General features: G+C 44.1%; 1 protein-coding gene and 1 pseudogene across 2 annotated transcripts in view; both read left to right on the top strand.

The window, feature by feature from the left end:
- The window catches only part of ankrd50 (ankyrin repeat domain 50), a 44,426-nt gene extending 30,089 nt beyond the window's left edge, over window positions 1–14,337 (top strand). Inside the window, exon 3 of the mRNA XM_080746412.1 lies at window positions 10,046–14,337. Coding sequence (XP_080602538.1) covers window positions 10,046–13,590 — 3,545 coding nt within the window. The 3' untranslated portion in view covers window positions 13,591–14,337. The remainder of the gene's footprint in view (window positions 1–10,045) is intronic.
- Window positions 14,338–26,437: 12,100 nt separating this feature from the next.
- On the top strand, window positions 26,438–27,191 carry LOC308301801 (F-actin-capping protein subunit beta-like; annotated as a pseudogene). Its single transcript has one exon. The product of its transcript is annotated as an F-actin-capping protein subunit beta-like (transcript).
- Window positions 27,192–27,709: the final 518 nt, after the last annotated feature.

Raw genomic sequence — 27,709 nt, 5'->3', positions numbered from 1 at the left:
TGAACAGAAGCATGTGCTGTCGATAGGGCTAAGTGAGGTCGCCGAGAGGTCAGGTGACGTAATGGCAAACAAAAACATTAAGTGAAGTACTCTGGAAGACTGGAGCAGTGGTCCTCCAACATTTCCATGTCAAGGAATTGATGTATTTGAAACACTGCTGACTACTGGCATTTGTAAAATCGGCCTCAGTTTGGGTCAAGACGAGCACGTTTTGAAATGTTTTTTAAACTAATATAAAAAAGAATTTTAGATATACAATGTTTTCCAGCTGACAGCGATGATATGCACAAGTGATTTCACCCCAAAAGAAACAAGGATCTACTGGCGACGAGTGGATACTTTGGAATGGATAATAAAGTTCATAACAATTGATATACTCCCAGAATATTTATATTTCGTGGCTTATATTTGATTTGTATACTGTGTTAAACTGGCTGAAGGAATGTCATCACTCTTTCACTGCAGCTGTAGATTTGTATTGGGAATTTCTCCACTTCTTGGACGAAAAACCTCCAGTCGTCTGCGCAGCTGTACTCGATCAAGAACCCTCCGTGATATATTGGGACAGCTAGCTTGGATGGAATAGGGCTCCATTGTTGGATAAGTGGAAGCGCACGCATGCGGCACGGCCAGGTGTGACCAGGTGTGCCTCACGGGTTGATGTCTCATGTCAGAACCTCCCTTCAATTCAGACAGAAGTGCATCCCAAGCACAAAACCCCGGTTTCATAGGCTGTTTAAACCGTTTAGGCCTAGAATCGTTGAACGCTTTAACCAGTGAAAAATAGCAGATATACAAGCTCACAGCGCGCGCTCCGAGCTTGTAGATCTGCTATTTTTGAAAAAGTTGTGAAAATGTGTGCAAATCTTTGAATATATGTATTTTCGAAACGAACGTTTGTGACTCAAATTTTGCTTCTGGGGGGTCCCTGGAACTAGATATTTTGAGATGCGGGTCCGTGGACAAATACATATCATTTTGTGGGTCCTTCAAATGAAAAGGTTTGAGAACCACTGACATAGTAATCTCTCAAGAACAGACTGACTAACTGAGCTCCAGTTGAGTGAAAAGGACCTTTTCTTTGACAATGGCCGGCCAGATTGCTGACATATAGATAGCTTTTTCAAAAAACCTTAGAAGGATTCAAAAGACACTTATAGAATCGGGTCAAAATTCTAATTTTCACGATTTTTCAAAAATAGCAGATCTACAAGCTCGCAGCGCGGCACTCGGTGCCGCACTGTGAGCTTGTATATCTGCTGTTTTTCACTGGTTAAAGCATAAAATAATGATACAGAATAATGTGTATCCGTTCTAAACGGCTTAATAAAACACTCATCATCTGCACTGGGAGCTCTGCAACGTTCCGCATAAATCATCTTTTGATGGATGTATTCCCCCTGCGAGGCCTATCCTCCTTCCTGCTGCAGGTGGTTTGATAAGACTATTAGATTGCACACTAATCCCAGGGGGAGCTGAGGGGGCCGCCGCCGCCGTCTCCCAGTGCTATTCCGCTGTCTGTGTTCAGTTAAGACCACAACAGGTCCAACTGGAAAGACTCTGCGAAGCCGCTTTGAAATTTCGTCATGCGAGGCACGTCGGGGCAAGCGATGTCTTCATGTGTCATTGTCTACCGGTAGAAACCAAATTAATCGTGTAATTGTTTTTCAGCGTCTCGTCTGGCAGTCCTGCTGCTCATCAGGGCAGCGTTACAGGGACAAAGTTTGACCCTGAAATCTAGTAGCCAATGTAAAAAATAATAACTTTCTTCACTTGCAAAAGCTGCCTGTACAGTTGAAAGCGTGGCATAGTTGGAATCAGTCCTGTGCACTGTGGTTTCTTGTGTGTCTAAAGGGTTTTGGATGGATCCCATTTTGTCCACAGTGAAATGCAACATGCTACTATTATGGACATAATCAAACAAGGAGTGATGTGTCGCTACTCGCCATCAAATATGACAGTTGTGTTATTTTCAAATTACGAAAGCAGCATATAGCCTTAGGAAATGACTTGTTGTGGAACGTTGGGAGTTGAATCTCGTCCACCAGTACTTGTGTTTAGGGAAGGAGGTTGGCCGCTCTTTGTGTTTTGGAGCAGGGACCTCTCTCTGCAGCTGTCGAGCAGACGTTTGCTTGAGCGTCGAGGGCCCTGAGGAGAGAGAGGGGAACAAGGCTTGGGTTTCTGTTTTCCTTTTGGATCCCATGACTTAAGACGGTCGTGTCTCTCAAAAGAACGTGGCGGCGAGTTTTGAGGCAGTGCCGGTTTCTAAAATATCCTGCTTAGATCGGCCGGGACCTGTAGTAAACGCCCTCCAGTTGCATGGCACACATGCGCACACACACACACACCCATGCTTCGTTTTTGTCATCTAGAAATTAATCTAGAAGGCAAACAGTCCCTCTTTGTGCACTGGTGCTCTGTCTCTCATGGCTGGTATCCAGTTCCATAACGAGCAGCAGCTGGCTCAGAGGCCTGCATCCCTCCCTCTGATGAATGTGTCATTTGTTGCTTGTTTAGCGAGTCACTTCGTACATGCCTCTTCAGCCATTCACATAACATAACACACAAATATGCGCATGCTCACAAACAGGGATGGATGGGACGATAAGCGATATTATCGTATATCGCGATAAGAAACACTCGCGATTATCGTATCGTGGAGATTTAATTTATCGTGATGTCGTGCTCCGTCGTGCACTGGGTTCAATTCACCTTTTGTTTGCAGAGCTGCATGTAAAAGGTACTTATAATATTATGTACTTGATACAGTCTTTTTTCCCTCTATCAAATGTCTTTGCCAAAAAATAGCCGATCTACAAGCTAACAACGCGTCGTGACCCGTTGTGAGCTTGTAGATCGGCTATTTTTTGGCAAATGTTCCGCCCCAGGATAATGGATTTTGATTATCACAATAATATCGTAAATCACGATTTATTTTGTCACAATAATCGTGATATGACATTTTCATATTGTCCCATCCCTAGTCACAAAGCTGAGCGTAAGTTCTTGAATTCCACTTATTCTGCCTGTGTGTAGTTGTGCATCTTGTGTAAAAATAGATTTGCTGTGTATGTTGGGTTTTCAGTTAGAAAGTACATCATTCCAAAGAACATTGGTTGGTAAGACTTGTTGTAGTATTTAATTGTAGTCCCCTCACACTGATGTGACCGAACAGCTATAAGAATGATACTTCTTCTGGTTGCCTTTGCCCCAGCTGTTGCAGGGCTTTCACTACAATGGGAGCAATAATGCAAGGGCTGCACTACTGAGATCCAAGCCTTATGAAGTGATGTCTGCGATGACTCAAGTGGAAATTGTAGGTCATCTCGCTCCATTCACTATAATTGAAAGAAGTAGTCCTTTTCCGGCTTATTCAGATTGGACGCCCTAATTCCTTATGCAGTTCTTGCTTTTGACTTTCTCCTGGCCCCATGAAGTTGATTCAAAAACGTATTTTCTTCCTTCCCCCCCCCCTCAACCATATTCTTCATTTTGTGATGGCTGCAGTCAAATCTGTCTCCCTTCTGCCTCCTCCAGATTTCCTAGTCACTGTGTCTTCATAATTGGCATGTCAGCAGCTGTGGAATTCAGATGAAACCGTGATCATAAAACTACAGCACAACACGCACGCACGCACGCACACACACACACACACACACACACACACACACACACACACACACACACACACACACACACACACACACACACCATATTCTCAACGGTGTTAGAGTTCTGTAATGTTGTCCATGCTGCTGTCCTCCTGAGCATTGGGCAAATCTAAATTGACAAAACTTTGAGAAAATAAATGTCATGCTACTGTCAAAGTCACTTGCTGGGTGAAAATAGCTGCTCTTTCAGAGTTGTTATGCACCCTTTCCCCTCTTGACGGCCTCTCCCCCCCCCCCCCCCCCCCCCCCCCTCTCAGTGTATGTATTTCCTGTCCCAGCTGGAACTATTCCAGCATTTTCCAAAGAGGTCTGGGAACAGCCAAGTGAGGAAGAGTCAGTGATGGAATACTTGACTTTATTATTATTATGTTTATGCCTTTACTTAAATGATTTTTCCTTGGGGCAATTTGTAAGTACTTCCTCATAGCTCTTTTTCCCATAGCAGAGTCCGGTGAGAACAGAGCGAGCTCTGGCATCATATTACACATTAGTCACATCCGTCACCCAAGTATTGATCCCAGTCTCCAAAAGGTACCAAAGGTTTTTGGAATGTAGAAAAGTAATAATGTGCTTGGAACATTTGCTTTAGCCCTTATCTTGTACTTGCTGACTTGAACAAAACTCAACATTAGTGGTATTCCATTACTGTTTTCTCCTTTAGCCCCGTCGTAATTACTTTCATTTCCACGGTGCATGTCTTATCCCCGCGTCTAATTCCCATGATGTCAGCGGCCTCCTCCTGTTTCACTGCACCTGGAGGTGGGGCTGGGAGCTATAGCTGTAGCAGGAGGGCATTGAGTCTGGGAGACAGTGAGGGGAAGTGGAAAATGAACACTGCTGCTCTAAACAAGTTCAAGTTTCCTTAAAAAAAAAGAAAGGGGGATATTGACATGCGTAAAAGGAAACCACCAGATCAACAATAATCCACAACAAAAAAAGATTTAATTAATTTCTGACTGCTACTATACTGCAATAATTTCTAGGGATGAATTAAAACTTCAGTGTTTGTGTTTACTGAACATGTTGACTAGGTGAATCTTTTTTCTGTGCTTTACTTTGGTAATAATAATATTAATTACAGAATAAATCAAAGCAGTTCTTAGTAATGACTGAATGACCCATGTGCATTGCAAGACAGTCACTGCTACTAGGAATGAGCCATTTAATTAGATAATCCAACTGGAATGATTTTACTCAAGACTCTGTCTATCTTTGGTGGTAAATTATGTCTGGCAAGGAATTTAAGAATTTTGTGATCTTCTGATCATAAAATCATTGCAATATGAATATCATATAATGTACATGTTTTTACTTTACCTTTCTTTTTTTTCTTTTTTTTTATGGTTGAAGGATTTAGGACATATTTTTGGCATGTGTGGGGGGTGGTGTGAGTATAGATGTGCTTGATTGATCTTGTGAGACAGACATAAAGGGTGAACATATACCGTAGGCCTAACTCTTGGAAGAGAAACACCACTGCACCTGTTTCTCCCTGTCTGTTATCCAAACTGTCAGAACCTGCCTGGAATCTCACAGGTTGTATTTTTCTTTAAAGCTGTACACAATAGATTGGGGGGATGTTTCTCATTTCTCTGCAGGTGTGGTTCCCATTTTCCCTCACATGGAATACGATTTCACAGCCAGTCTTTTTTCTTTCTTTTTTTTTTTTTTTTTTTACCCACACAATATAAGTTGAACCGAGAGAACTGTGCCTAGGGCATTAGTGACGATGTGTGATTCATAGTCTGCAGAGCCAAATATTGTTATATAATTCATGCAATCTTAAAGGTTTCACTCAAAGATGGATGTTTTGCTGCGATTCAAAGCGTTCTCTTCTTGCCAGAGGGTCTGCCCAGTACATTTTTAACTGCCAATGTTTTGAGTCTTACGAGTTGTCTTGATTTCAAATGTATGTCAACTAGTACTTTTAGGCTTGGCCGATGTGAAAGCAGAACCATATTCTTTCCAAGAAAGAACAGGTTTTTCAAGTGCAAGATCTAATCGAGCAATTAGATAAAGAAAGCACAGTAACAACTCATTTTCCCACAGCTGGACACCTGTTAGTCATTGCGAAATATGTCAATAACATCACGGGAGTCGGCATGGTCTTTTTTTTTCTCTTCTTTCTTTCCTAAGCCTGCATGAGAGCCATGGGAACTTTAACTCTCAAATACCTGGAACATGCCCGAGTCGCGTTAGATTTGAACCACTTTAACCATTATTTTATGCTTTAACTATTGAAAAATAGCAGATATACAAGCTCACAGCGCGGCACCGAGTGCCGCGCTGCGAGCTTGTAGATCTGCTATTTTTGAAAAATCATGAAAATTCAAAAGTCTTTGAATATCTTTGACCCGATCTTTGACCCGACTTCTAAATCCTTCCTCTAAATCAGCCGTTCTCAAACTTTTTCATGTCAAGGGCCCCCAAAATTACATTTATTCGGTCGCAGACCCCTATCTCAAAATATGTTGTTCCAGGGACCCCCCAGAAGCAGAGATTTGAGTTACAAAAGTCTGCTTTGAAAAATATATATTGAAAATTTTGCACACATTTTCACGACTTTTCAAAAATAGCAGATCTACAAGCTCGCAGCGTGGCACTCGGTGCCGCGCTGTGAGCTTGTATATCTGCTATTTTTCAATAGTTAAAGCAGTCAATAATCCAGACCTGCCAACCCGTACGCATTTTGCGTACTTTGCACGCATTTTAAGTGTCAATACGCAGGTACGCTATTTCCCCTCATTGCTACGCAACTGCCGTGTAGTTCCTCCCAGGCACCACTTGATGTGTGTGTGAATGGGGCGCATGGCGCTGGGGAGCACTAGAACAGAAGGTATGCTCTTTTTTTGTCGTCAGAAGAAGAATTTAACCGGATGGAAAGCGGTTTGTTTTGGTTTCATGTCAGCATGTAGTCAGCTGCTGTCGCCGCTCGGTTTGTACATATATCGGCGATATTAATCAGATTAGATAAACGGAGAATGGCCGTGTTGTGCGAGTCGTCGGAGTCGATGCAGTTGCACAGGGACAATTCGCCCCCCCACAATGCTGCCTGTAGTATAACAGGTAATATATAAACGTACAATAATATTACACTATTAAATTGCGGTCGCCACCGCTACAGCTTGTTCTGTATGAAGCCCGTGTTATACTGTACTTCGTCATACGACGGTGTTGCACGCGAGCAAAGTCGGAAAACTTGTGACGCAGGTCGTAGTACAGTAAACTGGAACATACATTGACCATAATTGGGCTTTAGAGTAAATATCCATCTCTAAAGCTATCTCTAAATTAGCCCCATATAGAACCTCGGCTATCTCTAAATGAGTATGAATGAATGAATTAGGAGGACTATATGTATTGTCAAAAACATTAAAGGTGAACAAGTTATTTATCACCTGTGAATATATGAAGACATTAATGGTTTGTTAACAATGAGTAGCCTGTATCCTCTATGAATGAATATACAGACTAGACGGTATGTGATCTATACACAATGAATGAATGCACTAGAAACCTACATGAGTTGAATACTTTCAACTTCATGCAAATCATGCACAGAAAGGTGGTTTTATTTAGGCTGCTCAATTAACAATGTTTAACAAAGACACAGGTAAATATTTAAAGGTAAATAGCCTACCTGACAATGTAAAGCTATTTTGCTATTTGAATAACATGATTATGTTGATGTATGTTCATTCATTAAGTCACTGGTGAGACTGTTTTGCTAGTCTATTGTTAACAAACTCTGAGCAAGTGCAGTTAGTATATTTTATTAAAGATTTGTCAACAATATTGCCAAAGCAACATTACTGTATTGCCTGGTAATACTAGCCTACTTTTTCTCCAGACCAAATGGCATTTTTATTTAAAAGGTTGTTCTAACATCTTGCCCCACCCAAAAAGGTGCATGGAACCCCCCAAAATATACGCTGTTTTGTGCGGGAAAACAACAAAAATTGCACCGCGGGCGCTGCGGGCGCCGCGCGGGCACTTCGTGCCCGCGCATGAGTACTCAAAAAAATTTGCCAGGGTTGGCAGGTCTGAATAATCGTAGGCCTAAATGGGTTAAGTAAAAGTATGCACAAACACTCCCCCTGCCCCCGGGGTCCACAGACGATGCAAACCATGAGCAAATTGTGTCAGCATGGAGAAAGGCCTCTTTTCTCCGCCTATTAGTGAAAAAGAGGCCATTAGATGGCCATTCCTCTTCTACCCGGGAGAGGAATCCAACATTAACGATCATGAATTTAGACCCATGGTTGTATAACGGTTTATTTATTTCCTAAAAAAATATATACATACATACATATATACAGTATTTTCTGGACTATAAGGCGCACCTGACTATAAGGCGCACTGTCAATGAATGGTCTATTTTCAAACTGTTTTCATATATAAGGCGCACCTGACTATAAGGCGCACATAATAGACGCTACCGTTGCGTTATGCATCAAACAGATGGAGCTGTGCTAAAGGGAATGTCAATGTCAATGAATGATCCATATATAAGACGCACTGGACTATAAGGCGCACTGTAGTTTTTTGAGAAAATTAAAGGCTTTTAAGTGCGCCTTATAGTCCGGAAAATACGGTATATATAAAGGTCTACTCTGGGGGCATGTAGTCTCATAGTGAGTTGAATCACTCGAGAGATCTTTTACAGGCCATTGACGTGCACGCATGGAAATGATGGCTCCCCTGTTCTCACTTCGCTTTGATTGGTGCGTTCTGCAGCGCAGCCCGTGCTCCTTAAGCAATGCTAGTGTGATGTATCACAGCCTGATACTGTTTACCATGACCCCAGTTGATGACTATTTACACATTTTAGAGTTGCATGTGTTTTATTCGTCATGTCACTGAGAAGGAGGTAATGATGCAAACTTTTCCGATGCATCACAATGCTATTGCAAGTTGAAAAACTAAAAAAAAACAAAAATACCGGTGTATATATATATGTTACAGTACGTTTGGGTAACTCAGTACGTTCATGGTAAGAGCGCTTGTTTTGTCGTTCACCACACACCAATCACCACCAGATGGCGACGACAGCCATTCACTAGTGCAGGCGCTGACGTCACTCGTTTGCGACTCTTTCTTTATTTACTAGCCTAGCTCGGCAGTGTTTAGCCATTAGCTTACTATGCCTTACTCTAACCCTAACCCTAACCTTAACCTCAGTAAAACTATGCCTAACCCTAACCCTAACCTCCGTGGGGTGAGGCGCTATCATTCCTGCCGACGCGACGTTGTTGTCGCTCAAAGCGACTGCTTGTTCCGCCCCGTGCCGCACGACGAGTGCTCCGTTTCTCGATCGTACTGTTTCTCTATCAAACCGTGACATATATATGCGCCTGAATTTTCTCTCGATTTCTAGTTCACCCATTATTACCTTTTGGTTCTGCTCAATATTCTCTCTTAGGATTAACTGATAGGGAACTCTTGCTGCCAGCAACCGGGGGCATTGTGCTTTCAACTCTTTTGAAAGGTTTTATTCAAACAACACGGCTTCATAGGCAATTATCCCGGGACTTAGAAAAGCAAAGGTTGGCTTAACAGAGTTAGCAAAAGGCGAAGGATTATTACGGGGGACTTGTGACTGTGATCTCAAGGACTCTTAAGTTCTTTCTGTGTACATTCTGATTCAGGTTCAAGGCATTGTAGGGGGAACCACTGTCTCTACTTCAGTCATTGCTGCCAGCTGCCTCTCATTTTGACCGATTGATTTATTAACAAAAGTGCATATACATGATTTGTACATATCTGTTAAAAAGGACACAAAAACAAGCTTATTTCTATTGTGGTCGATGCTTTCTTTATTGCAGTGGTTCTCAACCTTTTCAGGCCGCGACCCCCAAAATAATCATATTTTAACTGGGGACCCCCCCCACCCTGACGAGCACCAAGAGTTGAGGCATTACATATTGTATAACACGGTTCTATTGTGAAAATAGCAGATCTACATGCTCACAATGCGTCGCGAGGAGCTGTGAGCATGTAGATCGGCTATTTTCACAATTTCTGCCTCTAATATTTGACAGTTTGGTTAATTTCCCATTTTAGATGTATTAAAAAGTCCTTAAATTGCCACTTTAGAGATGTGCAGATACCCTCTATACACTTACACTTTATGTTGGGTTGTTGACTGTTGAGTGAGAAAACAATGTTGCACATTAAGTTAATCATCTGGGGACCCCCCAAAATAATTTGGGGACCCCCCTGGCGGTCCCGACCCACAGGTTGAGAACCACTGCTTTATTGCATCTGTATAAAAGGTTATTTTTTAAATGTCCTTTTTAAAGCTGTTACTTGTATCTCTCTATGTCTGTTTCAAACGCATCTAACGTGCCTTTCTCTCTTTGCTCTTCCCGCAGGTTTCCGCAAGATCAGCCTGGACGACCTGCGCAAGGCCTACATCGTGAAGGACGTGCAGCAGTACATCCTCCACCGGCTGGACCAGGAGGAGGCCCTGCGGCAGCACCTCACCAAGGAGACGGCCGAGATGCTCAACCAGCTCCACATCAAGAGCAGCGGCTGCTTCCTCTACCTGGAGCGCGTGCTGGACGGCGTGGTGGAGAACTTCATCATGCTGCGCGAGATCCGCGACATCCCCGGCACGCTCAACGGCCTCTACCTGTGGCTCTGCCAGCGGCTGTTTGTCAGGAAGCAGTTTGCCAAGGTGCAGCCCATCCTCAACGTGATGCTGGCCGCCTGCAGGCCTCTCACGGTCAAGGAGCTCTACCACGCCGTCTGGACCAAGAACATGACTCTCACCATGGAGGAGTTTCAGAAGAAGTTGGACATTCTCGCCAAGCTGCTGGTGGACGGCCTCGGAAGCACTAAGATCCTCTTTCACTACAGCTTTGCGGAGTGGCTACTGGATGTTAAGCACTGCACCCAGAAATACTTGTGCAACGCAGCGGAGGGCCACAGGATGCTGGCGATGAGTTACACTTGCCGGGCCAAGCAGCTCAAACCACTGGAAGTACAGGAATTTGCCCTGCATCTTGTCAACTCCAATTTGCAGATTGAGCCGTATAATCTAGCTCTCTGGATGGTATGGAACGGAACTCCTGCTAAGGACTCTCTAAGCACCTCTATACCAAAAGAACAGGAGGTGCTTCAGCTTCTGGTCAAAGCTGGCGCTCATGTGAACAATGAGGATGATCACGCGTCTTGTATCGTACAGCAGGCGCTGGAGAGGGAGGACTCGATTCGGACATTACTTGATAACGGGGCCTCTGTTAACCAGTGTGACTCTAATGGAAGAACCCTGTTGGCCAACGCTGCATACAGTGGAAACCTTGACGTGGTGAACTTGCTCATATCGAGAGGGGCAAACATGGAGCTCGAGGACAACCATGGACAGACAGCGCTTACCTTGGCAGCAAGGCAGGGCCACACCAAGGTAGTCAACTGCCTTATCGGCTGCGAGGCCAATATAAATCACACGGACCACGATGGCTGGACGGCCCTGCGCTCTGCAGCGTGGGGCGGACATTCGGAGGTGGTGTCGGCCCTCCTCTACGCTGGCGGCAAAGTGGACTGCGCAGACGCAGACAGCAGAACTGCTCTGAGGGCCGCCGCATGGGGAGGTCACGAGGACATCGTGCTGAACCTCCTCCAGCACGGCGCCGAGGTCAACAAAGCGGACAATGAAGGAAGAACGGCGCTCATCGCGGCGGCCTACATGGGACACCGGGAGATCGTCGAGCACCTCCTCGACCACGGGGCGGAGGTCAACCACGAGGACGTGGACGGGCGCACCGCCCTGTCGGTCGCTGCCCTCTGCGTGCCGGCGAGCAAAGGCCACGCCTCGGTGGTGAGCCTTCTGATTGACAGAGGAGCGGAGGTCGACCACTGTGACAAAGACTGCATGACACCGCTGCTCGTGGCCGGCTATGAAGGACACGTGGACGTGGTCGACCTGCTTCTGGAAGGCGGGGCCGACGTGGACCACACGGACAACAACGGGCGCACGCCTCTCCTCGCCGCCGCCTCCATGGGCCACGCCTCTGTGGTCAACACGCTGCTGTTCTGGGGCGCCGCCGTGGACAGCATCGACAGTGAGGGGAGGACCGTCCTGAGCATCGCGTCGGCTCAGGGCAACGTGGAGGTGGTCCGCACTCTGCTGGACAGAGGTCTGGATGAGAACCACAGGGACGACGCGGGCTGGACTCCGTTGCACATGGCCTCCTTCGAGGGCCACCGGCAAGTGTGCGATGCCCTCCTTGAGCAAGGGGCCCGCTGTTCCGAGGTAGACAATGACGGCAGAATACCCTTGATATTATCAGCACAGGAGGGACATTACGACTGCGTTCATATCCTCCTGGAAAACAAGTCTTGCATTGACCAGAGGGGATACGATGGGAGGAATGCTATCAGGGTGGCCGCGTTGGAAGGCCACAGGGACATTGTGGAACTGTTACTAAGTCACGGGGCTGACATAGACTACAAAGACGCAGATGGGCGACCAACGCTCTACATATTGGCACTTGAAAACCAGCTGGCGATGGCGGAGTACTTCCTGGAAAACGGGGCGAATGTGGAAGCCAGCGACACTGAGGGCAGGACGGCTCTTCACGTGTCCTGCTGGCAGGGGCATGTGGAAATGGTCCGACTGCTGATAAACTATCACGCTGACGTCAACTCCTGTGACAACGAGAAGCGCTCAGCCCTCCAGTCTGCTGCTTGGCAAGGCCACACGAAAGTTGTACAGTTTTTGATAGACAACGGCACACGCGTGGACCACACATGTAACCAGGGTGCGACGGCACTGGGCATAGCGGCTCAGGAGGGTCACATCGATGTTGTCCAGTTACTCCTAGAGCAAGGCGCCGACCCCAACCATGCCGACCAGTTTGGTCGCACCGCCATGAGAGTGGCAGCAAAAGGTGGCCACTCTATGATCATAAAACTCCTAGAGAAGTATGGGGCCTCGACTCTAAATGGCTGTAACCCGTCCCCTGTTCACACCTTGGAGGAGAAAACGCCACTGTCGGTAACGGGCAAAATGCAGTCTCTGACCATCAAGTCAAACAGCTCTGGCAGCACGGGAGCTGGAGACATGCAGTCATCCGGACGCGGCCAGCCCAACGGACCTGTCCATGCTTTCAGCTCCCCATCGGAGTCTCCCGATTCTACCGCGGACAGACACAAATCCTCCCTCTCCAACAATTCTCTCAAAAGCTCAAAGAACTCCTCGCTGCGAACCACCTCGTCTACGGCCACCGCACAGACCGTGCCCATTGACAGCTTTCACGGGATGACCTTCACGGAGCAGATCCAGCAGCACTCTCTTCCGCGCAGCCGGAGTAGGCAGTCCATCATATCGCCTTCCTCCACCACCAAGTCCATCGGCCAGCTGCAGCCGCCGTCTCCCTCCACCGACTTTGACTGGACCCAGTTAAAACCCAGTCTCAAGTCGACAAAGGGAAGCAAGGTCGGAAACGGGACGTCGAACAGCAAAGGGACGTCGGGAGACAAGAAAAAGCTCAAGAACAGCGGATCGAGCCAGGGCCAGGTGTTGGAGTACGAAATGACCCAGTTCGACAAAAGGATCGCCCTCAACAAGGCGGTGGCGAACATCGCAGTGAAGGATCCTCACTGTAAGATCATGATCGGCGGTCCGGCCACCCAGACGGAGGGGGGGCCGGGCCACGACCAGCTCTTCATCCAGCAGCAGAGCTGTGCGGAGAAGAAGAGGAACGGCATCATGACCAACCCCAACTACCACGTGGGCAACCAGGTGTTCCTGGGCAGGGTCTCGGTGCCTCGGGCCGTCCAGAGCCGAGGCCACCAGGACGTCCTAGAGAACTATCCCATCGGGGAGACGGAACTAAGCCTTAAACAAGCCCTTAAATTGCAGATTGAAGGATCAGACCCTGGGTTTAACTACAAAAAGGAGACTCCATTATAGCCGGTAATAACGAATAGACTTTCAAACTAATCCAACTCTATCTCATGCTCTCATTTGAAATGCACCCTACACTCAGTATTCGTCTCAACAGCCATTTTATGATCAGCGCGGGCGACATAAGAGATTCTCTAGCTTTTCTGTTCATTTACACTGATAAAGATGCAGAGCTTAGGGTTTGACTCAAGGACTTGCTTAGCTGGTGTAGTCGAGAGAGAGAGAGAGAGAGAGAGAGAGAGCTGTCATCTATTGGATATCACCAGACTTGTGCATGATGGATGCATTTGGAGGAATGCCTCGATCTGGCCAAGAGAACAGTTTTTCAACAAAGCATTAATCTGAACCATTCCTATAGCATTTCAGATGTCTTGAATGCCATTCGTCATGCAGACGTCGGAGGGAATGTGCCAAAGTGACTATTTTCATCTGCATAGTAAAAAAAAACTATTTTCTTTTTCCACACGCCAGTGGGACACCTCAAATGGAAAAACAAAACAAATCCTAGGGAAGATTGTCAATTGCTGCATAAGGCTTAAAAGGAACTGATACTTTGATGTGCCTACATCTGTTACAGCCTTCTCATGCACACTATCATTTTTTAATTTAATGTATTGATATTTAATGAAACAGTGTATGCACTTTGTAAAGAGAGAGAAAAAAAACAGACATTCATTTGTACCGTTTGCTCCATACCACTCCCCCCCCCCCCCCCCCCCACCACCACCCTGTGTTTTATTCAAACCAACTGTTCAAAAGAAACATACCAATGCTTGTTTTGTTTTTTTATTATTTTTTATCATTTTTTATATTACATGTGCCGTTTGTTTTGTTTGCAGTCGTTTTCGTGCTCACACTGACAGCAATGTACCACTTGGTACATTGTCGCATAAAACCAGAAGACATCGAGGTGGCCAACACCGTGATATACAGATATGTAAACATGCGTGCATTGATACTCTTGCCTTTTCTAGAGACCCCAAATAATCTGTGTTTAACCTTGATCAGTGTGCTAAACATATGTTGTGTGTAATAGCTATGGTTACTCCTCCAGTGCGTGTGTGTGTGTGTGTATATATATACAGTATATAGGCTACACTCGTCGTTGTTGGGTGAAAACCGTGTATGTCCAAAACCGTTGGTTTTGCATTTATCATTTTAAAAACGATTTAAACTAGTGAAAACAGACGATCTACAAGCACACAACGCCTCGCACCGCGAGGCGTTGTGTGCTTGTAGATCTGCTGTTTTCACTACTTTTGTGCGACGGGCTTGTATGATGAAGCAGGGCTTTACTTTGCGAAAGAACATACACATATGAAACTTGGAGATACAAGGTTTCCACCTGACAATGACGATATACTGTATATATATATACATGCAAGCATATTTATTTTTTGGAAAATAAGCCACTTTTGCTACTTTTTGTGTTGTACGCTCTACCATGGTGCTGTGTTCAAAGGTTGCCTGCAGTTATTATGCTTATTTTTTATTTTTTTGCTATCACTATGTGCATTGTGTATTATTACAGATAATAAGAGTGAGGGGGCAGTACATTGAAAATGTTATAAACCCGTGATTTAATTTCATCCCTATGGGATTCCTTTTTTTTCTTCTCCCAATAGTTTTTTTTTTTTTTTTAATTTTGTGTGCGTGTTATTATTTGTGCGTTTTTTTTTTATATTTAAACAACAGTCTGGTGCTAAATGCAGTGGTTTCAAGTGAGCGCAGTGATTTTAAACGAATGCATTCGCTGTCCGTTACATAATAAATAGCCTATCACAAAACAATGCAAGAAACAAAATTCAAAGCTTTGTTTCCCTTATTAGTGTCACGTGGGCAGTACGTTTTATTCTCCACCGGTCTCTTCTTGGGGTGGCATGATACAAAACGGCATAAAGGGACTTTGCAGTCGTTGAGACAACTTGATGAAGCCTTGAAGCCTGAAGTACTGTATTCTTAATGCTGTAAATAGAAGATATTAGGGCATTGACGACTTGTGATTTTTGCTAGTCGACTCGACTCAGTAAAAAGTTGAGTAGAAGTCGACTTTATCGTTTGATGACGTCATCACATCACACACAACCCCCCAATTATTTTGGATGGTCCCCAGATGATTAACTTAATGTGAAACATTGTTTTCTCACTCAACTGTAAACAAACCAACATAAAGTTTAAGTGTATAGAGGCGGGTATCTTCACATTTCTAAAGTGCCAATTTAAGGACTTTTTAATAACAAATTAAACATTGTCCAAATTGTCAAATATATGGAGGCAGAAATTGTGAAAATAGACGATCTTGCGAGGCGTTGTGAGCATGTAGATCTGCTATTTTCACAATAGATTCTTTTTTTTTTTTACTTCGACTTTAAACTTTCTCTGGTGGGAGTCGACTTGTGTAATGAAGTCGACTTTTTCGTTAATGCCCTAGAAGAAGATATACAAGCTCACAACGTGTCACATTTGTGACGCGTTGTGAGCATGTAGATCTGCTATTTACAGCACAACGACCGCGCAACTAAGTATAACTGATGCTTTACAGGCTTCAATCTAATATTGTATGAAAGCATCGTCTTAAAATGTGTCCTTGTCGAGCCAAAGTTGTATCCCACCGCCACCCCTCCCCTTTGGGTAGCCGACTGCATAGGAGTTCAATGGGAGCTACAGTAAACCTTGCTTAAACCCATTTAGGCATAAAATTATTGAATGCTTTAACTATTGAAAAATAGCAGATATACAAGCTCACAGCGCGGCACCGAGTGCCGCGCTGCAAGCTTCTAGATCTGCTATTTTTGAGAAATCTTGAACATTAGAATTTTGACCCGATTCTATAAGTGTCTTTTGAATCCTTCTAAGGTTTAAAAAAAAAAAAAACTATGTTTCTATGTCAGCAATCTGGCCAGCCGTCGTCAAAGAAAAGGTCCTTTTCACTTAACTGGAGCTCAGTTAGTCTGTTCTTGAGAGACTACTATGTCAGTGGTTCTCAAACTCTTTCATGTCAAGGACCCCCAAAATGATATCTATTTGGCCACGGACCCCCATCTCAAAATATTTAGTTCCAGGGACCACCCAGAAGCAAAATTTGAGTTACAAACGTTCGCTTTGAAAATACATATATTCAAAGATTTGCACACACTTTTTACGACTTTTTCAAAAATAGCAGATCTACAAGCTCGCAGCTGTGAGCTTGTATATCTGCTATTTTTCACTGGTTAAAGCATTCAATAATTCTAGGCCTAAATGGGTTAAGAACTGTGTATGTGGTGGTGGGGGGGTTGACTATATGACGCTAGCTGCAACATCAGAAACATCTGTTTCTCATGAACGGCGTGGAGCTGCGTTAGCATTTTACAGGCTGTGTCATATTTTTGCAGGCTTTTCTTAATGTTAACAGTGAGCTATTTTCTACAGTGAGCTATTTTCTGCAGAGAGCGAGTTGGAGGGGAAGAAGGAAAAGCAATGGCGTGCACAAACACTTAAAGCCCTTGTCAAAGCTCTTAGCTCCCTCAGTGCAACCACCAGCTCAGTGTGTATGGCGTCGCTGTCCTGCCCGGGCAGAAACCTCTTATCTCCATATTTTTAAACTTTTTAATTATTATTTTTTCCGCAAATGAATGCCCTACTTCGTCGTACTACTGCGTCCCACAAAATTATTAAATCGGCAAGCTCAAAATGCGTCGGGATTTGACACATTTTGAGCTTGTAGATCGGCTACATGTATATATATTTTATTTTGCTATTTGAATCCTGAAAAGTAACAGATTTGGACATAATGAGGTTTCCACCCGACAGTGACGGTGGCTTGAAAGGTTCATTGGAAGGTTTGGATTGGAAGAAATGTTGGAAATCATCATAGCTGTCTTTGTGCAGTTTAAAGTTTGTTGTTTTGCTTGTGTTTTTGTCTTGTCACGTTTCACTTATTTTGTCAACCAATTGGATTGTAAATAGCTTAACTTGTACATTAAACGTTCAGTTAAAAAGAATTCCTGTACTATATGAAGTGGAATTTTCTGATGTATATTAAAGTGCTTAATAAACATATTTGCTTTACTGCTGGAAAATGCTTAAGTCTTTTGCTGCTTTATTTATTCGTGCCTTGGGGACATTGGATTTAGAGATGCATTCAACTTATACAACTGTAGTGTTATACTTCTCGGGTAAGCTTGCATGTTTGCCCATTTTGTTGGTGTCTTTTATTTATTTATGTATTTATTTGTTTATTTGACAGGGACAGTACTCATTGATCGACATGTCAGTTTTCACTTCTATGTAAATGAGCCAGAGATAGCCATAGGCTAATTTTCATCTGTAGACCCTGGGCAGGCTGTACAAAAGTAGTAAAAGGCTATCTATACAAAACATACAATACATACAATACAGTACAGTACAAAATACAGTAAAACATTTAGGGGACATAACCATAGCAAGTTGAGTGACTCCAGTGACTGATGGAGCAGATAATAATAATTATTATAGCAAGATTAGTGACTCCAATGACAGATGGAGCAGATAGCCACCCATGATCGCAAGCTTGACCCACTCCAAGCCACCTCCCACGGTTGAAGCCGACAATAGTAAAATAGTAGTAAATAGTAATAGAAAATAGTAATTAGTAAATAGTAAGTAAAATAGTAAATTGAAAAAAGGGGACCAATACTAGCCACCCATGAGTAACTCCAGTGACAGCTGGAACGGATAATAACTCATGATTACAAATCTGACCCGATTTAAGCCACCTCTTAAGGTTAAACTTGAAGGTCAGATAGTTGGACGACTGTCTTACTTCAGTCGGGAGACTGTTCCGTAGATTGGAGGCTCTAACAGAGAGAACTGTGTTATGAGTGCTAGATAGAGACTGTCAGACAGCTCCCAGACATAACGAATCGACATTGACAGCAATCATTTATTGGTCATTTACAAGACCAAGCAGAGGTCAATTCACATCAAATACTTTAGCCCTGTGGACAGGCTTTTGGCCTGAACCCAGAGGCACTCATCCCATATTTCCATCAGGGAGTCCCCCCTCACCCCCCAATCCCTTTGTTAGGTCTACATAACTGCAGGCTGCGCTCAGTCTTTCCTCTGCTACTTGACCGTTTGATGGTGGATGGCCAAACCGGGACACTGCATGCATCACAGCTCTTGGATCAAACTGAAGTGGAACGGAGGATGGTGCCAATCTCCCCCGCCCCCCCCTTCCTATTCTGCCCCGGTTCACTCAGTTCATCTGAGCCTAGATTGAAATGTAACAATGTCGGTCTGCCATATGATGTCATATTGTTGAGACGAAGAATTTACAGATTGAGAACTATGCATTTAACAAGTCTCATAGAAATTAAATGTCATTTTACAGGGAAATATATGATTCATGATTTGCATTTTACAGGGAAATATATGATTCATGATTTGCATATGCATATGTACCTGTATATATGTTGACGTGTTTCTTTTTTGCCATTTTTTTTAAAAATCTTTAGGTAAGTCTAGTCAAATTAGCTGGTACCCATCTGCGGTCGCTATTGAGTATACTCGACCTTAGGGAGTGTTACTTGTTGTAATTTGTTAGATAATTGACAGTCTTTAGGAAAACTAAATCGGCCTGGGATCTATATCAGAAAGTGTGTGTGTGTGTGTGTGTGTGTGTGTGTGTGTGTGTGTGTGTGTGTGTGTGTGTGCGTGTGCGCAAGAACATTCAGACTGATCTACTTGATTTGCTGTCTGACTGATCAGTACTATGGTGTCATGTTGATGACACCAGGATCTCCATATTTGGGAATTTAGGGATATTTTTGGACCTCCAATCCAACCAACTTCCCTTGTTTTAGAATCTAAAGCACATCTAAAGTTAAGATGTTAACTGATTAACCCTTAGTATCGATACATGTTTTGAGCGCTGCTCCTACATCTGGCTGTGTTGTATGTCCGACTGTCCGTATGTCCCACGAAGCTTGGATGTATTAGCATGTTTGTACACCAATCACAACAGGACCGCAATTGCATCACTATGACACCACAACAATTACATCATACATTAGTTCCCATTGTTCCGATGTCCCATAGTCAGACTGTACCTAACCTTAACCCTAAACCTAACCTCAGTTAAACGATGCCTAAACCATGATGACAGTGCATCATGGGGCGGCATAGCTGGGGGGTAGAGAAACCGTTATTAGAGCACGAAGGGATCCCAGTTCGAATCCGGGCTCCCCCTGAGTTAATGTCGAAGGGTCCTTGGGCAAGACTCTGAACCCCACATTGCTCCCGGTGAGCTGGTTGGTGCCTTGCATGGTTTCCTCCGCCACTGGTGTATGAATGTGTGCGTGAATGGGTGAATGTAATGCACAATCTCTGTAAAGCGCTTTGGATAAAAGCGCTATATAAATGCACCATTTACCATTTATGATGGTGCATTCTTGCTTATATGAGAGAGCTACTATCATTGAAATGCAGCATGCAGTAAGCATATTTCTTTTAACTGTCCTGAAATTCATTTTGGGAAGAAGAAGGCAATCCTTTCAGAATCAAGCAGCAGAACCAGATTTGTGTAATTAATCCCCATCTTTATTCGGTTAGTAGGCCTAAGCTCTGTTTGTGTGTGTGTGTGTGGCGAGCATGCCTGTGTGTGCAGATGAGGTAATTGTTGTGATTTTTTAAGACCAAGTGTGAACCAAGGGTTCTTTTTTTACATTACTGAAATCACTGGGAAAGATTTATTAAAAGCACTTGAAAGCTTTATAGATGCAGATTCATCATCAGATTCCAAGTACAATTTGTCCCAAAGGACCTCGTCAAACAATTATTTGAAGTTGTTAATTCTCTTTTAGTGAATTTAAGACGAGTAGTCTTTTGATTAAATGCCATGTGTTTTCTCGCAAAGTTGTTTGAACTGAAAGGTTGTGATATGTCTGAGACATCAGTACGTACAATGTTCCAGAAATAATCAGTCACTATGAAGTTTGTCATAATATTATCAAAGCAGTAGATTTAACAGTTACTTTTAGCAGGTTTGTATAGTGGGGGAAAATAGCTACCTTATTCATGAAGTCGACTGTGGGTGATTGTTTTTGAATATTTCACCCAAAATATTGCACTCACCAATATCAGGTCTGTTGCCAAAAACCGTAATGTCTTATTTGACCCCAGCCTGAACTGAGAGCCTTAGGAAGGAACCCGCTGGTTGTTCCTGGGACCTGGGTCATTGTGGGTCAAGGTCCAAGACAAAGGGTTACTGTACCTTTGCTGTCAGGCTGATAAAGTAGTGTCTTCTTTTAAATCCCTTCTTGACACTTCAACTAAAAATTAAGTATTAATATGAAAGAAAATTATTGCCACCACCATAATTGACTTTTGGTCTAAGGGTGACACTAGAGGAAAGGCATTATGGTTCCAAAAATGAGTACTGTTCATTCTCCAGGGAGCATGAATGTGCTTTTATAGCAATTATGTGATATTTGCAGGTGGACATTTTGGGTTTAGTGTCTCAATTCACCCATTAAAGTCTCACTGTGAACCTTTTCTTTAATGAATACATTTTGTTAATACAATATTACTTATACAATTGGGTTGATTGTATTTTGTCTCCCTGCTCTTCTATTGAGACAATTAGATTGTGTCAAACGTCATGTCTCACCTAGACACAAGATCTGACACAAATTTTGACGGTGATGGTCAAGATTCAATTTATCCCCTGAGCAAGCAGGCCTCAGTTCAGCACAAACCGGGTTCAAATCCAGCTTAGAAGAGAAAGGTTACACAGTTGCGTCGTGCTGCTTTAAACTTTGAGCTATCTTGTGTTCAAACTCTATTTATGGTTGTATTATAACAATATAAATGTATGTTTTCCTCCTGCTATCAATACTTTAACATTCATGCAATCTGTCATTTTGAAATAATTTGGTCCCTATAAGTGAATTTCCTCCTGACCTGAGGCATACTTAATTGGATAACAACACTGTCAATGGTCAGGAAATATTTGTTACATAACACAGACTATTGATTCTGAATACATGTCTGTGTACCATGTTGAAAGCATGTGTCCTTGGAATGAGTCCAAGGAAATACATTTCCTCTTAACAATAATGAAGAAGTCTGTTCTGTAGGCCAAGTGCTGCCAAAATGCCCCAGTGTCCCAGTAACCTTTTGTTAGAAAATTGCCCTGCCTGCCACGTATTAGAGAACGTAATAATTGTGGGCCGTTTGCCCGTTTCTGAGTAAAAGTCAATGCCTTGACAAATGCATGTCTGGTGCTCTCAGGAACCTTGGGGGATTCTCTGATTAAAATACCTGAATAAACTAGCTTAAAAAGGCAGAGTGTGCAATGAAATTATGAGAATGAAAAGAATGACAGATGGAAAGATAATTCAAGGCTACTGTATTGAAGATGATGACCCATCTCCAACGCTAGCTTGGGGCAACACCTAGTGTGAAGTGAATGGTGCTATTTATGAGCTTAATTTCATTAAGCGTCCCGCAAAGCTTGGCCAATGTGACCCTGGGCGTACAACAAACATTGGATAAACGGACAAAGCCATGTCATGATGTTGCCATGATGTTGGAGCTTTGCTCCTTCCAGGAGCACCGCTCAAAAATCACACAGTTTGGGTGAATGGTCCTTAGTAGGTTGCTCAACAGCACCAATTGAAGGTGGGTCACCCAGTGGTATTGCAGCTGTTGAGGCCATACAGTACTAGCCTAGCTCAGCTATAGCATCCACCCATGTTAAAACAAGGAGGGGATCTACTGCAGTTAAGTGTTAGTTAGTACCCAGACCTGGTCAGCTGCATTAGTATCTTGGCTGGTTATACCAGACTAATACAGTACATATGGACAGACAGACTTTTCACTCAGTCAAATGTTGGAGCGGTAGGCACCTTTTTACAGAGGGGTATTCCAAGGGCTGACGGAGGCCATGGCTCCTATAGATCACATCGGTTGACTAAATATGATTAAATAGCCAGTATCTACAGTACTTTTGATATTATGGGCCCTATTATGATCCAGGTCTTATGCCTTAACTTATTTGTCTTTTTTTACTATTTTGTTTTTGTTTTTTAAATATTTCAAATAGCTGATCTGCAAGTTCACAACGTGCAGATGTAGATCAGCATTTGAAGTATTTAAAAATGTTTTTCAAAATAGTGAAAAAAAGGTAAAGAAGTTAAGGCATAAGGCATAAGACCTGGATCATAATAGGGCCCTTTATGTTAAAGGAAATGCATGTCCACTCAATAATTTGCACTGAAACCGTATGTTGAAAGCTTGAAATATGGATGTACAGTACCTGATGTACCTGTTTTTGTAATGTCTTTATTTGATAGTGAAAATTGAGGTAGAAAAGGGTAGCCATGTAATTATAGCACACTATGGCACAAGATCACATCCATTTCATATACTGTGAAAGGGGGGAGGATCTGGGGAAATTGGTTTTGATTGATAATAAGGCAGCACTGGGGCACGCTGGCGAAGTCGGTAGCACTGTCGCCTCACAGCTAGAATGTCTCGGATTTGATTCCCGCTGGGGACTCTTTGGGCGCTGGGTATCAGTGCCCATGCATGCTCTAGGTGGGGTTGGCAAAAGGGCCTTTCTGTGTGGAGTTTGCATGTTCTCCCCGTGTCCCCCAGGGTGTGTACCCTCACAAATAAACATGCAGTAATCCTGGTCTCTATACTACCTACCCCTGGTCAGTCACGGCACCTGATGGAGGGAAAAAGGAACTGGTGGGAAACGCGCTACGTCCTACCAGAGAAACTCCCCCCTGTCAGGTGAAAAGAAGCAGCTTGGAATCCTCATGCATTGAAGCGCAGCTCTCCAGGTTGGCAGAGTAGCGCCCAGGATTACACTTAGCAATTGGCACTGGGTGAAAGAAATGGGTTACACAAATTGTCGGATAAAAATGTTGATAATAAGGCAGCGCTACAGTAACATATTTCAAAGGTAAAGCTATCTGAGGAGTTTATGACATTCAGCTCATGGAATGTTGTGGTGAGTTTCGTTGGGATTTATGGCATAGCAATCAGTTGTTTTGCTGTTCAATATTGGCAATAAATCCTCATTGATGTGGCCAACATGCTGCATCAGAAAGGGTGTAACCCTCCCAGTGTGTGATGAGAGAATAGTTTGACCACATACCCTGTAGTCATCATGCTGTTGAAATAGGGCAGATGGGACCTAGATTACATTCATTTGGGATGCTTTGCCTGTGCATTCCTGTGGTATTAAGTATAATATTGTTTAGACGATTATCTTACACTAAAATGTACAATTTAGTCATTTACATCAAACTCTTAATCCAGAGTGCCTTTCATGTGAAATCCTAATCACAGCAATTTAAGTATTACATAGTTCTTCTATTGTAAACTCTCATTCTATTTGACTCTGAGCAATGTTGCCTGTTCTAAAGAGGTTCTAAACCCAGGTTCATAAAAGAGTATGCTTTTATTTCATCACTCTGCTGCAAACAATTAAGTACACTTTAGAAAACATACCAAAGATAAGCAACAAAAGACAATAATGGAGAGTGTTTCTTTTCAAGCATGTGATTCAGAGCCAAAGGGATTGGGAGGATCCCAACTACAAAGCATTAGTAATCGACTGCCAGCCATGTGGCTCCCGACCCAACCCCCCACCATAATTGCCGGACCCATGCACACTTCAACCAAAATGAATTCCACAATGATTCTAGTGTAGCCTCTATGTGTGAATGGGGGTTGGAAACAAAACGATAGATAGATGGGTGGATGGGTGGGTGAATGAATAGATAGATAGATAGATAGATAGATAGATAGATGCTTCAGCAATGCTTATGTTTGTCTAAAACAGGGGTCTTCAATAGGGGGTCCGGGACCCCTAGGGGGTCCTCCAAATCTTTGTGTGATAGAAACCTTTTTCTCCTTTTTTATATTAACCACTTGAACCCTAGTGTCCTTATTCTGAGAACTTTAGCCAAAAATAGCAGATCTGCGCTGCGAGGCGTTGTGGGGGGAAAATCCCAGTTGGGCGGTGTCCCAGTTGGGCGAACAGACTGTAATTATTGTCCACGACATTGCAAGCGGCGCGAAGGCCAGCGGACCTTGGTCCTGCTTTTCGCGCCCGTGCGCCGCAGGCGCGAGTGCCCGTGGTGAATGCAATCGTTATATTTATGCCCAGGCCGTAAGGCCTGGGCAAGCGCACGATAAACGCATGAATGGGATGAAGATCGTTTGCTTTACAGTCTGTTCGCCCAACTGGGACACCGCCCAACTGGGACTAGCCCGCTGTGAGCTTGTAGATCGGCTAATTTTGGCAGAGAGGTTTGGTGTAGAGGGGGAAAAGAGCAGACTAAGTACAGACTGAAAGGTCAAGTTTATTAAGTATTGACGGTTCAAGTGGTTAAATATCTGAAAACACAAATTGACATGAATCCAAAATACACTGATGATTGTGCTGTCAAACAATGAAACTATATGGAATCTATGAAAAGGTTGTGGGGGTCCCTGCTTCATCTCTCTCTCAACTAAAGGGTCCTTGGCCTGAAAACGTTGAAGACCCCTGGTCTAAAAGAAGAATCATGTCATGTGTCTGTGGTCCCATGAATAGGCTGACCTACTCCATAGAATCTCTTTCTCAAACAATCTCAGCAGACAGACTGGAGCGTCCCAGGGACAGACTGAATGCAGCGACTGTGTATCCGTTATAGACGACACTGTCAGACTGTGAAAGGAGAAATCATTATTTAAACACTATAAATGAACCGCTATCTGCCAGACACACAGCGATTCCGTTCAGAGGACAAACGAAGGCAAAGAATATGGTTTAATCATCTTTCGCTCTACGGCCCTTTCATCAGCCCTGCGTACGCTACACAGCGGGTTTCTCCCCTTGATCTCTTCACATCGCCATGGGCCTATATCATCACTAATGTATGTACACCCACAGCATACGCACACCACACCGTATACCACTCAGGCACTCACAGACACAAAGACGAACAGGAACAAGGGCCCACTCCCGTCGCACAGAGAGGGGGCTCCCCTGCCGTGCCGACCTGCCTTGCTAGCGGGAGCTAATTGATGCAGAGTGCTAACAAGTCAAGCCTCTTTTTCATCCGGGCGGCCCATGGGCGAGACAAGGGGGGGGGGGGGGGAGTTGGTTTGAGGTCCTGGTGGGGGAGGGGAGGAGATGAGAGGTGCAGATAGGAGGGGAGGGGAGAGGAGGGGAGGGGGTGAGACAGCCAGGGACCTCTACTCCCCCAGCCACGTCCACACACTGTCATGAAATATGTATGGTACCCCGCCCCTCAGCCATGGCCATAATTGATCAGAGGGTGCCATTAACTGCGGTGTGTACACACACCCCGTTTGACTGCACCTGAGGACTCCTGCCATAGCACGTTTTCTTAGCTTTACATTTGTTTTTACACATTCAATCATGTTCAGATTATTGTTTTCTATTTCTATTTTTGGTTATTCTACTGTTAGACTGACGACGTCTACCTACGTTTTTAGATCACTATTTATATGCATTTGATGTATTATTACCTTGTGCTGTCCTTGCTTATTAGTGTGGTTGCCCTGACTATAGTACTTGTCCGACTTTCTTTCTTTCTTTCCATCTTTCCAGATATAAACTTTAATTTGCAGCGCTAGGCACAGACTTGGGCCATATGTCAAATCGCCTGGCTTCATCAGGACTAGTCTGCTTGCATTTTGCCATGAATTAATTTCTCCATTGACTTGAATGGGAAAATGAAGAAAATGTACTTTCCCAAATATGGAGATGAGGAATAGATGATGTCTGACGTCATGATAGACCACAGGCAAGGTCTCCAGTGACATTCCAGTTGCCCCACTGAGCTCACCACAGGACACTGCTGACATGAATGACCGGCAGCTATACTCTGCCCTAGATTTGATGAGGCGTCTGCCTCCCCAGCAGATCGAGAAGAACCTTAGTGACCTCATCGATTTGGTGCCCACTTTGTGCGAGGACCTACTCTCGTCCGTGGACCAGCCCTTGAAGATCACCCGGGACAAGGTGGTGGGGAGAGACTACCTGCTCTGCAATTACAACCGAGACGGCGACTCCTACAGGTCCCCTTGGAGTAATAAGTACGAACCCCCCATCGATGATGACACAATGCCCTCAGCCCGCCTGAGGAAGCTTGAGGTGGAAGCCAACAATGCCTTTGACCAGTACAGAGAGCTGTACTTTGAGGGCGGCGTATCCTCTGTGTACCTGTGGGATTTGGATCATGGCTTCGCTGGGGTCATCCTCTTTAAAAAGGCAGGGGACGGATCCAAGAAGATCAAAGGCTGCTGGGAGGTGCAGGAAAAGTCCAGCGGACGAACCGAACGGCTCACTACAAACTCACCTCCACCGTGATGCTGTGGCTCCAGACAACTATCGGTACCATGAACTTGGGTGGCAGCCTGACAAAACAGGTGGAAAAAAGATGAGACAGTTGGATATGGATAACAAGATTCGCTCCACTCTCAACGAAATCTACTTTGGGAAAATCAAGGACATTCTCAGTGGACTCAGGAGTGTTCAGACTCTGGGCAACAAGTCGAAGCAAGAGGCTCTAAAGAACGACCTGATGGAGGCTCTCAAACGAAAACAGCAATGCTAGAAATGCTGTCTCTCTCTCTGTCTTCTCTCTTTCTTTCCACCACGTCTTTGTCATCTTTTCTCTGTTTCTTCACATCTCACTCCACCTGTTTCAGTGCTGCACTTCTGTTCATTTGTGGAAAACATGTTTTTCTTTTTAAAAACGCGTAGCTTTTTATTTGGTGCATCTCATCTACCATGAAGCCATTCTCTCTCTCTCTCTTTCTCTCCCCCCCCCCCCCCTCTCTCTCTCTCGTGCTATGAATATAATTGCAACAGTACAGTACAGTACAGTACAGTACAGTACAGTACAGTACAGTACTTAGTATGAAAACATCCAGCTCATGTCTGTCTGTCTGTCTGTCACTCTTCTGACATCACACCACCTCATCCCAGCTCAGCAGAAGGATATAGCTGATCACAATGATGTTGCAAATGGATTCCATCCTTTTATGCCCATCCCTGATGTCATCAATATTAAGCCCATATCTGGGAATGCCCATATATGGAGATATTGTGTCAGTCTCATGTGGTCTATAA

The sequence above is a fragment of the Nannobrachium achirus genome (genome assembly GCF_963921795.1).
Source record: "Nannobrachium achirus genome assembly, chromosome: 17".
Lineage (NCBI taxonomy): Eukaryota > Metazoa > Chordata > Actinopteri > Myctophiformes > Myctophidae > Nannobrachium > Nannobrachium achirus.
This window is presented reverse-complemented; position numbering and strand designations above follow the sequence as displayed.